Below are 17,654 nucleotides of genomic sequence, written 5' to 3'. Positions count from 1 at the left end.
CAATGAAAGATCAGGAAAAGAAACTAAGGAAACAATACCATTCACCATTGCAAGAAAAAGAATAAAATACCTAGGAATAAACCCACCTAAGGAGACAAAAGAACTGTACTCAGAAAACTGTAAGACACTGATGAAAGAAATCAAAGATGACACAAACAGATGGAGAGATATACCATGTTCTTGGATTGGAAGAATCAATATTGTGAAAATGACTATACTACCCAAAGCAATCTACAGATTCAATGCAATCCCTATCAAACTACCAATGGCATTTTTCACAGAACTAGAACAAAAAATTTCACAATTTGTATGGAGACACAAAAGACCCTAAATAGCCAAAGCAACCTTGAGGGAAAAACACGGAGCTGGAGGAATCAGACTCCCTGACTTCAGACTATACTACAAAGCTACAGTAATCAAGACAATATGGTACTGGCACAAAAACAAAAATATAGATCAATGGAACAGGATGGAAAGCCCAGAGATAAACCCACACACCTATGGTCAACTAATCTATGACAAAGGAGTCAAGGATATACAATGGAGTAAAGACAGTCTCTTCAATAACTGGTGCTGGGAAAACTGGATGGCTACTGTAAAAGAATGAAATTAGAACACTCCCTATCACCATACACACAAAAAAATTAAAAATGGATTAAAGACCTAAAGGTAAGACCAGACACTATAAAACTCTTAGAAGAAAACATAGGAAGAACACTATCTGACATAAATCACAACAAGATCTTTTTTGACCCACCTCCTAGAGTAATGGAAATAAAAACAAAAATAAACAAATGGGACCTAATGAAACTTAAAAACTTTTGCACAGCAAAGGAAACCATAAACAAAACAAAAAGACAAGTCTCAGAATGGGAGAAAATATTTGCAAACGAAGCAACGGACAAAGGATTAATCTCCAAAATATATAAACAGCTCATGCAGCTCAATATCAAAAAGACAAACAACCCAATCAGAAAATGGGCAGAAGACCTAAATAGACATTTCTCCAAAGAAGACATACAGATGGCCAAGAAACACATGAAAAGCTGCTCAACATCACTAATTATTAGAGAAATACACATCAAAACTACAGTGAGGTATCACCTCACACCAGTTAGAATGGGCATCATCAGAAAATCTAAAAACAACAAATGCTGGAGAGGGTGTGGAGAAAAGGGAACCCTCTTGCACTGTTGGTGGGAATGTAAACTGATACAGCCACTATGGAGAACAGTGTGGCAGTTCCTTAAAAAACTAAACATAGAATTACCACATGACCCAGCAATCCCACTATTGGGCATATACCCAGAGAACACCATAATTCAAAAAGACACATGCACCCCAATGTTCATTGCAGCACTATTTACAATAGCCAGGTCATGGAAGCAACCTAAATGTCCATCGGCCGACGAATGGATAAAGCAGAGGTGGTACATATACACAATGGAATATTACTCAGCCATAAAAAGGAACGAAACTGGGTCATTTGTAGAGATGTGGATGGATCTAGAGATGTCATACAGAGTGAAGTAAGTCAGAAAGAGAAAAACAAATATTGTATATTAACGCATATATGTGGAGTCTAGAAAAATGGTACAGATGAACTGGTTTGCTAGTCAGAAACAGAGACACAGATGTAGATAACAAATGTATGGGCACCAAGGGGGGAAAGTTGGCGGGTGTGGAAGAATTGGGAGATTGGGATTGACATATATACACTAATATGTATAAAATAGCTAGCTAATAAGAACCTGCTGTATAGCACAGGGAACTCCACTTCGTTGTACAGTAGAAACTAACACAACATTGTAAAACAACTACACCCCAATAAAAAAATAAAATAAAATACATAGAGAGAGGAAAAAAAAAAAAAGAAGAGAAACTTGTATACTCCTCAGAGAAGATAAGTGTTTGAGAATCACAGTGGCTGAGTTGATTTGAGAGCTGAAAGGCCTCCAGGGACAGGAGCATTGCATCTACTCATTTGGGATTTTTTTTTTTTTGGCCGCACCACACAGCTTGTGGGATTTTAGTTCCCTGCCCAGGGATCGAACCCAGGCCCTTGGCAATGAGAGCACGGAGACCTAAGCACTGGATGGCCAGGAAATTCCCTGGGAATGTTAACTCCTACTAAGAACACTCTCTAGGATTTGGAGGCTATTACCTTAACGAAATCTCATCCATAATCCAATAGCTACAAAATAAGAAGTCCTTTCTTCAGGAGTGGACTGAACTTTGCTCTTAAACATTCAGTTTCCCTTAACTATAAAGTAACCTATCAGAACATAAGAGAGTGTAGCTTGCACAATAAGACTGATATCTGGGTGTTATTAGGGTGATTAATATCTGGCTATTACCCTATCTTGGTTTAGGGTAATATCATTGTAGAAATTGGAGCAGCATTATTGAGTCTAATTTTCTGCACCTCTTGATGTTTTTTTATCCAAAAGGTATTTTCTTAAGTCAACACGTGTTCAAAAGGCCTACACACAGCATGCAATGACTGTGATTAACAACCTCCTTCTAACAAAACGCACATCTATTGAAATCAGTACAATCTGGATACCTAACCAACTTGAAGTCTCCTACTTGAAAAAAAATTCAAAGAAAGCTTAAAGTGTAAGAAGATGCCCTAGGGAAGATAAATTTTCAAAATAATTCAGTTACAGAAGGGCACTGATAAGTTCTGGGATACAGGAAACCCCTGTTCAATGGGATACTGAGCAACATAATGACATTCCAACAGTTAATGGTGGAATCATAGTACTTCAGAATTTGAGGCCAAAGGAGTCTTTAGAGGTGATTTCAAGAAATTCTCTTATTTTTACCATAAATAATGGGAGAGTTGGAACTTTATTGAGGGGAGGTACTGCTAATGATAGCGACAGTTGAAATTTAAGTGATATTTTAGAAATTTTACATTTAGTTCCTACCTTTAATACTTTAAAATTGGATTTAGTATACATCATCTACAAGAACTAAACTGAATACTAGTTCATTTTGAGTCCTCCCACAAGTATCTACTGACTCTTTTTTTTGTGTATGTGCTGAAACCCGGGAACAAACCAGGGACCCCTCCTGACTCTTAATGGCTTCTCTGGCCATCAATGATCAGGACTGTGAAAAATTAGAAGCTAAGAATGAGGACTTTCTAATACAGGGTGTAACAGTCTGCATGTTTATATCTCCTCAAAATTCATGTATTAAAACCTAACCCCCAATGTGATGGTGTTAGAAAGTGGGACTCTGGGGAGGTGATTAGGTCCTGAGGGTGGAGCTCTTATGAATGAAATTAGTGTCCTTATAATAGAGACCCCAGAGAGCTCCTCTGTCCCTTCTGCCATGTGAAGACACAGCAAGAAGACGGCAGTCCATGAGCCAGGAAACTGGTTCTCACCAGACACTGAATCTGTTGGCACCTTGATCCTGGATTTCCCAGCCTCCAGAACTGTGAGAAAAATTCTGTCATTTATAAGCCACCTAGTCTATGGTATTTTTGTCATAGCAGTAGAATGAAGTAAGACACAGAGTAGGCAAACTTTTTCTGTAAGGAGCCAGATAGCAAGTACTTTAGGCTTTATGGGCTACATGGCCTCTACTGTAACTACTCAACTCTGCTGATGCAGTATGAAACCACAGATAATATGTAAATGTATGGTATGGTTGTGTGTTCCAATTCAACTTTATTTATGGATACTGAAATTTGAATCATTTTCATGTGTCATGAAATATTCTTCTTTTGATCTCCCCCCCTTCAACCATTTAAAATGTAAAAAAATTTACTTAGCTTAGCTACATGCTTAGCTTGCAGGCCATATAAAAACAACCAGTGAGTTAGATTTGGCCCATAGGCCATAGTTTACCAACTTCTGCTCTAATAGCACACACCACAGCTTTAACCAAGAGAAATTTAACCAAAATAGGAGAATATTTCATCAAATCGAATATTATTATACAGTTGTCCAAGAAATTATATTTTCTCCAAAGAAGATCTACAAATGTCCAACAAGCACATGAAAAGATGCTTAACATCATTAGTCATGAGGGAAATGCAATTAAACCCACAATAAGATAGATACCACTTCACACCTACTTAGCAATGACTATAGTGATAATAAAAAGCGGAAAATAACAAGTGCTAGGGAGGATGTGGAGAAATGGGGACTCTTGTACACTGCTGGTGGGAATGTAAAACGGTTCGGCCATTATGGAAAATAGCTTGGCAGTTCCTCAACAGTTAAACATAGAATTACCAAATGATCCAGCAATTCCACTCCTAGGTATATCCCCAAAAGAATTGATATCAGATATTCAAATACATGTACAATGTTTATAGCAGCACTATTCACAATAGCCAAAAGGTAGAAACAGCCCAAATGCCCATCAGCAGATGAGTGGATAAAAAATTGTCATATATACATACAACATAATACTATTTAGCCATAAGAAGGAATGAAGTTCTGATACACATGTTACCTTGTGGATGAACTTTGAAAACATCATGCCAAGTGAAATAAACCAGACACAAAAAGGTCACACATTGTATGATTTCATTTATACAAAATATCCAGAATAGGTAAATCCACAGGGATAGAACACAGACTGGTGGTTGCCAAGGGCTTGGGAGAGGACGGAACAGAGAGCAACTGCTTCATGAATATGGGGTTTTCTTTTGGAGTGATGCAAATGTTTTGGAACTAGATAGAGCTTGCACAACATTGTGAATGGCCTAAGTCCCATGGAACTTTTCACTTTAAAGTGGTTAATTTTCTGTTATGTGAATCTCCCCTAAAAATGTATACTTTCCTATCAGTTTGAAATGATGGGACAAAAAGAAGGGGAAAGCAGAAAATGGCCATAAAAATAAAACTCATAACCAAATGTATCTCAGTTTTCAATGTCAGAGCATAGTAACAAGATATAGGATGGTTATCTTTAGTAAGACATATGCAATTCTTAGTTCCAGCAGAATAAAACTGTACAGGACACTACTTTTGTATCCCTAGTGTACCTAGCACTGTACCAACCCCAGAGTAGTTGTTAATAAGCACTCATTAAAAGCAACCTATGGGTTGAATTTGACTCCCCAGATGTTCAAAACTTATCTTTTGTTGGCTAATTAAAGATTGTTCATTGAGACAGAAAGTAAAATAGGTTTTCCAGGGTCTGGGGGGAGAAGAGGAATAGGAATTGTTTAGTGAGTATAGAGTTTCAGTTTTGCAAGATGAAAAGAGTTCTGGAGATGGATGGTGGTGATGGTAGCAGAACAATGTGAATGTACTTAATGCCACTGAACTATACACTTATAATGGTTCAACTTTATGTTATGTGTATTTTACCACAATTTTTTTTTTAAGATTGATTTTTTCCAAGGATCTTTTTTGAAAAGTATATTAGTAAGATAACAGTGTATAAACACTGAGTGCCACAGGTAATACTCCAGGTGCTGGAGATACAGCAATGAACAAAACAAAATCCTTGCCCTCATGGAACTAACCTTCTAGAGGGGGAGAAAAATAATAAATACAAAATGTCAAGTAGCGATGAACATTATAGAAGAAAACCAAGGAAAAAGAATAGGGACTGAAGGAGGGCAGGACATGGAGAATAGGGTGCTATTACAGACAGTAGGATCAGGAAGGTTCCTATAATGAGCTGGCATTTGAGTAGAGAACTGAATGAAATGAAGGAGCAAGCCATGTGAATACCTGGGTGAAGAACATTTCGGGCAGAGGGAACAGCAAGTGTGAAGGCAGGACCATGCTTGGTGCGTTCAAACAATAGTGAAGGGGCTGCTATGGCTGGAATAGATGAGAGAGATAGAAGGTGGCAGGAGATAAAGTCAGAGCAGTTACTAGGAGCCAAATCATAGTAAGGATTTTTAGATTTTATTTTAAATGTGATGGAAAACCACTGGAAAAATTTAAACAGGGAAATAATTTTAAAGTATCACTCTGATTGCTGTGTGGAGAAAAAACTGTAGGGGCACACAGTGGAAGCAGAAAGATCTAGGCAAGAGATGTAGTGGCTTGGACCATGGTGATAGCATGTAAAGGTGATAAGAAATGGTCAGATTCTGGATCTACACTGAGATAGAACTGACAGAATTTGCTGATGGGTTGGATGTGAGATGAGAGAGAAGAGAGTCAAGGAAGATTCCAAGACTTTTGGTTGACTAGAGGTGACTAGAAGTATTATTTCCTGAAATAAGTAAAACTGGGGAAAGGGTGGCATTATAATGCATTTGGGACACTACTGGACATCCAAACAAAGAAGTGGCAAGGGGAAAAAGGTATGCACACCTGGAGTTCAGAGAAGATAGAGGCTTAGATATAAATTTAGGAGTCATCACCATTTAGACAAAAGCAGTGAGACTTGTTGATATAACCTAGGAAATGAATAGAGAAGGAAAGGGGTCCAAGAATTGCGCTCTGGGACTCATCAATATTTAGAAGTCAGGGAAGATAAAGAAGATTCAGTAAAAGAAACTACGGAGTGGCCAGTGAGGTTGAAGGAAAACCAGGAAAGGGTGATGTTCCAGAAGCCAAGTGAAGAAAGTATTTCAGGAAGGTTGAGGTAGTCTGTTCAAATGCTGCTGAGGTACAGTCAAGTGGGACTGAGAATGGACCACAGGATTTGGCAACATGGCAGTAATTGGAAACCTTGACAAGAGCAGTAATTGGAAACCTTGACATTGAACAGTTTCAGCTGAGTAGCCGGAATGAAAACCTGATTGGAAAACCTGGTTGAGATAAGGATAGGCTTTCAAAGAGCTTTTCTCTAAGGGGAAGAGAAAAACGGAGGAGTAGCTGGATGAAAATATGAATGAAGGGAAGGTGAGAGGAATTTCTTTTAACATAGAACCTATGATGGCATGTTTGTATGCTGATGGGAATTATCTAACATAAAAGGTAAGATGTAATTACTGAAGAGTAAGGGAGGATAACTGTTCAGGGCTAAGTCTGTGAGTACACAAAAGGGGACTGTGTACACATATGGGAGGACTGGTTTTCTTCCATTATAATAGGAAGAAAAGCAGAGTGTAGAGTTACACAAGTGGTAGACTGATAAATTTGTTGGTGGAAAGATATGAAAGTTCTCTTCTAGCTGCTTCTATTTTCTCAGTAAGAAACAAGGTCATAGCTGAGAATGAAAAGAGAGGAGTTGTGTTGGAAGTTGGAGCAGAGAGAAGATATGATAAAGTGGCTTTGGAAAATGGGGAGTGTACTGCCTAGGGAAATATTATAGAACTGCTGGCAACACTAAGAGCCCACATGAATTTAAAGTGAGACCAGTCATTTGAAAAGCATTTGACAGTAATAAACATCAAAATAGTAAGTATTATGAAAATAATAATTTTGCTAAAATTCTGTCGCTACCATGTACTTACTATATGCCAGGCACCATACTAAGCCAGTTACATGTTTTATATAAACATATGTTTTATTATTATCTTCATTTTACAGATGAAGAAACTTGAGGCTCAGGGAAGTTAAGTAAATAGCAGAATCCAGATGTTAATTTAGTTTTTTCTAACACCAGAGGCTTTCTTCCTGTTGACTGTGCTGTACAGCCTCTAATAGATAGTATATAAATTTTATACTGACTTTGGTTAAAATCTTTTAATGTCACAGGACCTTATATGTAGCCATGTTTTCATAGATCAACTGTTTGTTAGGCTAAGTTCTATGAAGGAAGAATAATTTGCAACTTCATGAATTGTATTTCTCCTTACACTTTCATTACAAAAGCTAACTTTTTAGCAAACAGGTTCTAGTTTAAGCATAAGTTATTTGCTCCCTGCCCCTAATAAAATGAAAATGTGATTCGATGTCATAATAATGCCAACATTTCACAACTCCTCTCTTTCACAGCAGGAAGCCAAGGTCAGTTAAGACTCACCTGCCAACACCACTGATCAAAGGATAAGGCTTAATTAAAAAAAAAAAGGAAGAGTTAAAAAAGATAATTAATGTGCTAACTACTTTATCAGTTACACTTAAAACCATAAGAGAGGTTTTTTCTTTTTTTTTTTTTGCGGTACGAGGGCCTCTAGCTGTAGTGCCCTCTCTCCCGTTGCGGAGCACAGGCTCCGGACGCGCAGGCTCAGCGGCCATGGCTCGTGGGCCCAGACGCTCCGCGGCATGTGGGATCTTCCCGGACCAGGGCACGAACCCGTGTCCCCTCCATTGGCAGGCGGACTCTCATCCACTGTGCCACCAAGGAAGCCCAAGAGAGGAAATTATTTTAACAGCAGAAACCAGAGTTCCTCTTGGGGACGTAACTGTCTGTTGAGGAATATATCTTGACAGGTTGTTTTGGTTGGGCAAGATAAGGTCTCAAGGCCTCATCAGGAAACAGAAGAGATTCCTAACCTTCTCTGCCTAAGACACAAAATTCAGGGCCTGATTAAAGAACATGGAAAAAAAAAAAAGATATCAGAGAAGAGAAGGTATGGTGCTAGTACAAGGAAAGAGGACAACATGACAGGAGGCCACACTGACTACTGACAAGGAAAGGTGAGAAAGCGGTAAACTGACTGAAGGCCCTTTAAAAAGAACAATGGCTAACATTCCATTTTTAATTATTTGCAATATTTTAAATGCAAACACTTTCTACCTCACCAAATCTTCAGAAAAGTGTGCCACACATACAAATACCTAATGTAAATGCTCAGGGGAGGGGAGAAATCAAAGTAAGGGGGCTGAGCTCTGCATCTGGTCTGGCAAGGAGCAGACAGAACACCTACAGGAGGTGAGAAATGGATGAATCTAGAATTAAGCAAAAGCAGAAACTCAAAAATAAAAGCCACTGTAAGCCCTAGAAATTCTCAGAAATCTTAGAAAAGCGTTTTTGGTGTGGGATAAGGTTAGCTTGAGTCAATCATATCTAAATCTCAAAAGTCAGATTAATATCTGGGATATAAATTTTTTTTCAAAACATTAAATTGCTCATTCCTATTATTTTGAGGCTTTTATATTCATACTATAGAAAACTCTTTACAGTATTTAAACTATTTAAAATATTTTTTCAATTTTAAAAATCTAGACAAATACAAAAAGGGAGATTTCCCCATAATCCCACCATTGTGTACCCTCAAACACAAATTAAGAAGCAAAAAAAATACCTCTCTACACCTCCAATTCTACTTGCCCAGAGGTGACCACTGTTATATGTATCAGTTTTATTTACTTCCAGACTTTTTTCTATAATTTTACAGTATATATATATTTTTTGTCCTAGAAAGGGGGTTGTACTAGACACAGTATGCTGCAACTTGCTTCATTCACTTAACATATTACCAACACTTTCTATCTTTCCAAGTAACAACATATCAAGCTACTTTATTTTGTTAAATGGTTGCACAGTGTTTCATTACATGAATTTATCGTAGTTTGTCTAATACTCCACTGTCAGGCATTTATGCTTTTTTTCCAAATGTTTACTATTATAAATAACACACTACACTGAACTCTGTAGGAGAGATTCCTGGGAATGGGATTCCTGAGTCAAAGCATATAAGCATTTTAGTTATTTACAGATCATGCCAAATTGCCCTCCAATTGGCTCTACAAATTTACATTCCAATTACAGTGTATAGGAGGTTCCTTTTTCCCTACGCCTTTATCAACCTGGATATTATCAATAATTTAAGTTTTGTCAGACTGGCAAAAAAAAATTTTTTTTGGTTGATTTATAACTTGCATTTCTCTGATTACTGATTTATCTGAGTGGTTCAACATCTTTCTATACACTTATTGGTCATGTGTATTTCTTCAATTGAACTGCACATTAATATTATTTTATTTCTTTTTATCGGATTGCTTTATTTCTTAATGATTTGTAGAAGCTTTTATGTATTATGAATACAATGCTTTATATTTTGTGTTGTAAATATTTTCTCTTAGTCCATGTAACAGAGACTGCTAGTTGTCTCCTAATATTTATTCTTCTTTTAAATCATGGTATTGTTTACACAGGCAAATGGACACAGCTACAGACCACATTTCCAAGCTCCCCTGCAGCCTGTTCATGTGACTAAGTTCTAGTCAAACTGATGTGAGCATAAGCAGTGATTATGCTCATAAAAGGAAGGGATATTTATAGCACCCTGCTGGCTGACATGAGGATAGAGTGGTGGGCCATCTTTCACCACGTCACACCTGAGGGCTAGCAGAGAAAAGCGAAGCTGCCACATCAGCTCTGGACTGTTATTATGAGGAAAAAATAAACTTCTAAATTGTTTAAGACACTGGTTTTTATGTTTTGTTTTTTACAGTAGCCTAACTTATATGTGGACTAATATGGAATTTGGAATCTATAAGTGAGGTGCTGCTGTAATTCAAATTAAAATACGTGGTACTGGCTTAGCAGTCAGACAGCAGGTGGTTAAGGCACATCAGGCTAGAACGTTGGTGATCATTGAAATCTATTTCAAAACATTTGGTAAAATCACTGCCTGTGATACCCTGGAAAGCAGACCACATGCCAAGCGAGCATGTAACCATACGGGGAAAGGCTGACAAAATTCACAATGTGTTGGCTGTTTTCTTGACGATTCAGCAAAGCCCTAAAATAAGAGATGAACTCAGGCTAGAGGTAGCCAGTGTGCAAGCAGAGACGGAAGGGAATATTCCTCTGTCTGTGGTTGAAAACCAACTGACTAGCGTTCAGTAATTTGGGGTGTGCATCGAAGTAATTTACTATCCCAACTTGAAACAGTAGTAAGAGGTACCTCTAATGAGGGCCTCAAGCTTTTCTCAAGTATCTCTGATAGACTATGGCAAAGGTGAGATTAAGGGTGTTATCTTCCCAATCAAACCCTCGTTTTCAGATGATCTCAATATAGGTGCCATTAGGTTGAGAGAAGAGGATGGACAAAGTTTAACTTGATTTTATATATTTAACTTAATTTTTAAGAAACTGCCTAACTGTTTCCAGAAGTGGTTATACTATTTTAAGTTCCCACTAGCAGTGTATGAGAGTTCCAGTGACCTATCAACACCTGGTATGGTCATGGTTTTTTTCCTTTTTAAAAAACTTTAGCCATTCTAATTGGTGTGCAGTGATATCTCATTGCAGTTTTAACCAACTTCTCTGATGATTAAACATCTATTCATGTGCTTCCTGGCCATCTGTGTATCTTTTGTGAAATGTCTGTTCATATTGTACCCCATTTTTGAACTGCACCGTAAGAGTTTTTATATTCTAGATATGTCTTTGTTTTGATATTTTGATTTTAATATTGCTGTCAATATTTATTCCTAGGCTTTGGCTTGCCTTTTCATTTTCTGAATGATATCTATCGAAGAGCAGAAGTTTTAAATTTTGATGAAATCCAATTTATCATTTTTTTCTTTATTGATCATACTTTTTGTGTTCTAAGAAATCTTTGCCCAAAGTAGCAAAGTTTGTCTCTTATTGTTTTTTCAAAAAGTTTTAGGTTTTATACTTAGGTCTGTGATTCATTTTCAGTTAATTTTTTTTCCTTTTTTTATCCCTTTTTTAGTTAATTTTTATGTATGGTACGAGGTATGGGTCCATTTTTTTTTAATTTTAGAATTTCATTTATTTTTTTATACAGCAGGTTCTTATTAGTTATCCATTTTATACATATCAGTGTATAAATGTCAATCCCAATCGCCCAGTTCATCCCCCACCCCTCACCCCTCCTTGGTGTCCATACGTTTGTTCTCTACATCTGTGTCTCTATTTCTGCCCTGCAAACCGGTTCATATGTACCATTTTTCTAGGTTCCACATATACGCGTTAATATACGATATTTGTTTTTCTCTTTCTGACTTACTTCACTCTGTATGACAGTCTCTAGATCCATCCACATCTCTACAAATGACCCAGTTTCGTTCCTTTTTATGGCTGAGTAATATTCCATTGTGTATATGTACCACCTCTGCTTTATCCATTCGTCGGTCGATGGACATTTAGGTTGCTTCCATGACCTGGCTATTGTAAATAGTGCTGCAATGAACATTGGGGTGCATGTATCTTTTTGAATTATGGTTTTCTCTGGGTATATGCCCAGTAGTGGGATTGCTGGGTTATATGGTAATTCTATTTTTAGTTTTTTAAGGAACCTCCATACTGTTCTCCATAGTGGCTGTATCAATTTACATTCCCACCAACAGTGCAAGAGGGTTCCCTTTTCTTCACACCCTCACCAGCATTTGTCTGTAGATTTTCTGATGATGCCCATCTAACTGGTGTGAGGTGATACCTCACTGTAGTTTTGATATGCATTTCTCTAATAATTAGTGATGTTGAGCAGCTTTTCATGTGCTTCTTGGCCATCTGTATGTCTTCTTTGGAGAAATGTCTATTTAGGTCTTCTGCCCATTTTCTGATTGGGTTGTTTGTTTTTTTAATATCGAGCTGCATGAGCTGTTTATATATTCTGGAGATTAATCCTTTGTCCACTGATTCGTTTGTAAATATTTTCTCCCATTCTGAGGGCTGTCTTTTCGTCTTGTTTCCTTTGTTTTGCAAAAGATTTTAAGTTTCATTAGGTCCCATTTGTTTATTATTGTTTTTATTTCCATTACTCTAGGAAGTGGATCAAAAAAAGATCTTGCTGTGATTTATGTCAGAGAGTGTTCTTCCTATGTTTTCCTCTAAGAGTTTTATAGTGTCCGGTCTTACCTTTAGGTCTTTAATCCATTTTGAGTTTATTTTTGTGTATGGTGTTAGGGAATGTTCTAATTTCATTCTTTTACAGTAGCCATCCAGTTTTCCCAGCACCAGTTATTGAAGAGACTGTCTTTTCTCCATTGTATATCCTTGACTCCTTTGTCATAGATTAGTTGTCCATAGATGCATGGGTTTATCTTTGGGCTTTCTATCCTGTTCCATTGATCTATATTTTTGTTTTTGTGCCAGTACCATATTGTCTTGATTACTGTAGCTTTGTAGTATAGTCTGAAGTCAGGGAGTCTGATTCCTCCAGCTCCGTGTTTTTCCCTCAAGGTTGCTTTGGCTATTTGGGGTCTTTTGTGTCTCCATACAAATTGTGAAATTTTTTGTTCTAGTTCTGTGAAAAATGCCATTGGTAGTTTGATAGGGGTTGCATTGAATCTGTAGATTGCTTTGGGTAGTATAGTCATTTTCACAATATTGATTCTTCCAATCCAAGAACATGGTATATCTCTCCATCTGTTTGTGTCATCTTTGATTTCTTTCATCAGTGTCTTACAGTTTTCTGAGTACAGTTCTTTTGTCTCCTTAGGTAGGTTTATTCCTAGGTATTTTATTCTTTTTGTTGCAATGGTGAATGGTAATTGTTTCCTTAGTTTCTTTTCCTGATCTTTCATTGTTAGTGTATAGGAATGCAAGAGATTTCTGTGCATTAATTTTGTATCCTGCAACTTTACCAAATTCATTGATTAGCTCTAGTAGTTTTCTGGTAGCATCTTTAGGATTTTCCATGTGTAGTATCATGTCATCTGCAAACAGTGACAGTTTTACTTCTTCTTTTCCAATTTGTATTCCTTTTATTTTTTTCTTCTGATTGCCATGGCTAGGACTTCCAAAACTGTGTTGAATAATAGGGGCAAGAGTGGACATCCTCATTTTCTTCCTGATCTTAGAGGAAATGCTTTCAGATTTTCACCATTGAGAATGATGTTTGCTGTGGGTTTTTCGAATATGGCCTTTATTATGTTGAGGTAGGTTCCCTCTGTGCCCACTTTCTAGAGAGTTGTTATCATAAATGGGTGTTGAATTTTGTCAAAAGATCATCATTTCTTTTCATTCATTTTTTTTCTTTATTCTGTTCTGTGGCAGTGAATTCCAACATTGTGTCTCCCAGGTCACTTATCTGTTCTTCTGCCTCAGTTATTCTGCTATTGATTCTTCTATTGTATTTTTCATTTCAGTTATTGTATTGTTCGTCTCCGTTTGTTTGTTCTTTCATTCTTCTAGGTCTTTGTTAAACATTTCTTGCATCTTCTCAATCTTTGCCTCCATTCTTCCGAGGTCCTGGATCATCTTCACTATCATTATTCTGAATTGTTTTTCTGGAAGGTTGCCTATCTCCACTTCATTTAGTTGTTTTTCTGGGGTTTTATCTTGTTCCTTCATCTGGCACATAGCCCTCTGTCTTTTCATCTTGTCTATCTTTCTGTGAATGTGGTTTTTGTTCCACAGCCTGCAGGATTGTAGTTCTTCTTGCTTCTGCTGTCTGCCCTCTGGTGGATAAGGCTATCTAAGAGGCCTGTGCAAGTTTCCTGATGGGAGGGACTGGTGGTGGGCAGAGCTCAGTAAAACTTTAATCCGCTTGTCTGCTGATGGGTGGGGCTGGATTCCCTCCCTGTTCGTTGTTTGGCCTGAGGTGACCCAACACTGGAGCCTACCTGGCTCTCTGATGGGGCTAATGGCAGACTCTGGTAAGGCTCATGCCAAGGAGTACTTCCCAGAACTTCTGCTGCCAGTGTCCTTGTCTTCACATTGAGCCACAGCCACCCCCCGCGTCTGCAGGAGACCCTCCAACACTAGCAGGTAGGTCTGGTTCAGTCTCCTATGGGGGTCACTGCTCCTTCCCCTGGGTCCTGATGCACTTACTACTTTGTGTGTGCCCTCCAAGAATGGAGTCTCTGTTTCCCCCAGTCCTGTCGAAGTCCTGCAATCAAATCCCGCTAGCCTTCAAAGTTTGATTCTCTAGGAATTCCTCCTCCCATTGCCAGACCCCCAGGTTGGGAAGCCTGACGTGGGGCTCAGAACCTTCACTCCAGTGGGTGGACTTCTGTGGTATAAGTGTTCTCCAGTCTGTGAGTCACCCACCCAGAAGTTACGGGATTTGATTTTATTGTGATTGCACCCCTTCTACCGTCTCACTGTGGCTTCTCCTTTGTCTTTGGATGTGGAGTATCTTTTTTGGTGAGTTCCAACGTCTTCCTGTCGATGACTGTTCAGCAGTTAGTTCTGATTCCGCTGCTCTTGCAAGAAGGAGTGAGCGCACGTCCTTCTACTCTGCCATCTTGCTCCTTCAGGCTGAGGTATGGGTCAATGTTAATTTTTGTTGAAAACACTTTCCTTTCTCCATTGCACTGCCTTAGCACCTTTGTTGAAAATCAATTGACCACATATGTGCGGATCTATTTCTGGACTCTCTATTTTGTTTCATTCATCTATAGGTCCCTCTTTTCACCAATACCAAACGATTTTGATTATTTTAGCTTTATGGTAAGTCTTGAAATCTGGTAAAGTCTCCTCCAATTTTTTATTTTTAAAAATTGCTTTGGTTAATCTCTGTCCTTTGCATTTTCTTTTAAATCTTAGAATCAGCTTGTCATTAAAGAAAAAAAAGTCTACTAGAATTTTGATTAGGATTGCATTGAATTTATAGATCAACTTGGGGAGAACTGTCACTTTAACAATATTGGGTATTCTTATCCATGAACATGGCACATCTTTCCATTTATTTGTCTTCTTTAATTTCTTTCAGCAAAATTTGTAGTTTTCAGCGTAGAGGCCTTAGACATATTTTGTTCAACTTATTCCTAGGTATGTTATGATTTTGGGCCTACCATAAATGTTTTATTTTTTTAAAATTTCATTTTCCAGTTGTGTGCTTTCCAATCTTTACGCCTTTTACTTCTTTTTCTTGCCTATTGCAATGGCTAGGTCCACCAGTACAATAATGAATACAAGTGGTAAAGTGGGCATCCTTGCCTTGTTCCCAGTCTCTGGAGTAAACAGTTTAGTCTTTCACTATTAATCATGATCCTCACTATACATATTTTATAGATATTCTTTATCAGTTTGAGAAATGTTCTACTATTCCTACTTTGCTGAGAGTTTTTATTACAAATGAGTGCTGAAGTCTGTCAAGTGCTCTCCTTGAATCTATTAAAATCATCATAGAGTTTTTTCTCCTTTACTCTGTTAATACGGTGCATAATATTAGCATTTGAAATTCAATCAAGCCTTGCATTCTTGAGACAAACTCTACTTTGTCTATCAGCCTTTTTACATATTGTTGCATTCAATTTACTTACATTTTGTTAATTATTTTTGCATCTACATTCATGAGGATTATTAGTCTGTAGTTTTCTTCCTTCCTTTGAGGAAAATGTTTGATAACCAACTTCTTTAATCTATATAGGGCTATTCACTGGTTCTTCTTGTGTGAATTTTGACAAGGTGTATTTTTTAAGAACTGTGGCTATTCCATTTATGTGGTTGTGTTCATTAACATAAGACTGTTCATAATATTCTCTTACTATCCTTTTACTATTCACAGATTCTGAGGTGTTAATCTCTTTTCATCCTTGGTAGTTATGATTTTTGTTCTCTTTTTCCTGATCAGTGTAGTTAGGAGTTTGTCAATTTTGTTGATCTTTTCAAAAAGCCAGTTTTATATTTGTTAGTCTTCTCAATTGTCTGTTTTCTATATCATTGATGTCTATTTTTATTTTTAGTATTTCCTTTGGGTTTACTTTCCTCTTCTTTTTCTAGTTTCGTATGGTAAAACCTCAGGTCATTGATTTTAGATCTTACTTCTTTTCTAATATTAGCATTTAAAGCTACACATTTCATTCTAACACTGTTTTAGCTGCATCCCGCAAACTGTGATGTTGTATTTTCATTGTCAAAATATTTTCTAATTTTCCTTGTGATTTTGTCTTTGATTCACAAATTATTTAGAAGTATGTCACTTTATTTCCAGATATCTGAGGTTCTCCTAATTACTCTGTTACTGATTTCTCATTTAATCCTGTTATATTCAGAAAGTACACTGTGTATGACTTCAGTTCTTTTAAATGTATTGAGACTTGTTTTATGGCCCGATGAATGACCTATCCTGGTAAATGTACTATATGCACTTGAGAACAATGTATATTCTACAGTTGTTGGATGCTCAGTGTACTATAAATGCCAATTAGATCAAGGTGTTTATGTTGTTCAGATCTTCTATGTCTTTACTGATATTTTGTCTAGTTGTTCTATCAATTGCTTAGACAGAAGTATTAAAATATCCTAGTACATTGACGAATTGTGTTTCCCCCTTTAATTTTTGTCAATTTTTGCTTCATGTATTTTGAAACTCTATTACTACAAAAAACACATTTACAGTTGATACACCTCCCTGATGAATTGTTCATCATTATGAAGTGGCCCTCTTTATAACACTCTTTGTCTTAAAGTCTATTTTTTCTGATATTTGAAAATAACCATACCAGCCTTCTCGTTCTTCCTGTTTGCATGTTGTATCTTTTTCTATCCACTTACTTTCAACCTACATGTCTCCTGTAGCCAGCCTATAGTAGGAGTTTGCCCTTTTATCTACTCTAGCAATCTCTGTCTTTGAGATTTTAAGACCATTTACATATAATAGTTGTATTGGCTAAATTTGGGTCAACCATTTTACTATTTGTTTTCTCTGTCTTCCTTATTTTTAATTCCTTGCTTCCTCCTTTCCTGCCTTTTTTTTTGGATTATTTCTATACCAATTTTGGTGATTACCCTAGAAGCTACAGTATGTCTCCTTGTTTCCTGCTGCCTGAAGACCACTCTGTAGAATTTCCTTTACTGTTTATCTGCTGTGGCACATGCTCTCTATTTTGTGTTTATCTGAAAATGTCTTCATTTTTGCCATCATTATTGAAGGATCTTTTGGCTGCGTAGAGATTTCCAGGACT

General features: G+C 37.2%; 1 protein-coding gene across 2 annotated transcripts in view; it reads right to left on the bottom strand.

Annotated features, from left to right (window-relative positions):
- HSF5 (heat shock transcription factor 5) overlaps positions 1 to 17,654 on the bottom strand; it is a 52,128-nt gene that overhangs the window by 9,733 nt on the left and 24,741 nt on the right. The window contains exon 6 of one of the 2 annotated variants that reach the window (XM_049702330.1): positions 5,709 to 5,801. The exons of the other annotated variant lie outside the window; for it this stretch is intronic. Within the exon in view, the coding sequence (XP_049558287.1) occupies positions 5,709 to 5,801 (93 nt within the window). The remainder of the gene's footprint in view (positions 1 to 5,708; positions 5,802 to 17,654) is intronic. 2 annotated transcript variants of the gene reach the window in all.

This window comes from Orcinus orca, chromosome 19 (assembly GCF_937001465.1).
Source record: "Orcinus orca chromosome 19, mOrcOrc1.1, whole genome shotgun sequence".
Classification (NCBI taxonomy): Eukaryota; Metazoa; Chordata; class Mammalia; order Artiodactyla; family Delphinidae; genus Orcinus; species Orcinus orca.
Note: the sequence above shows the minus strand (reverse complement) of the source record. Positions and strands in the feature narration are given on the sequence as shown.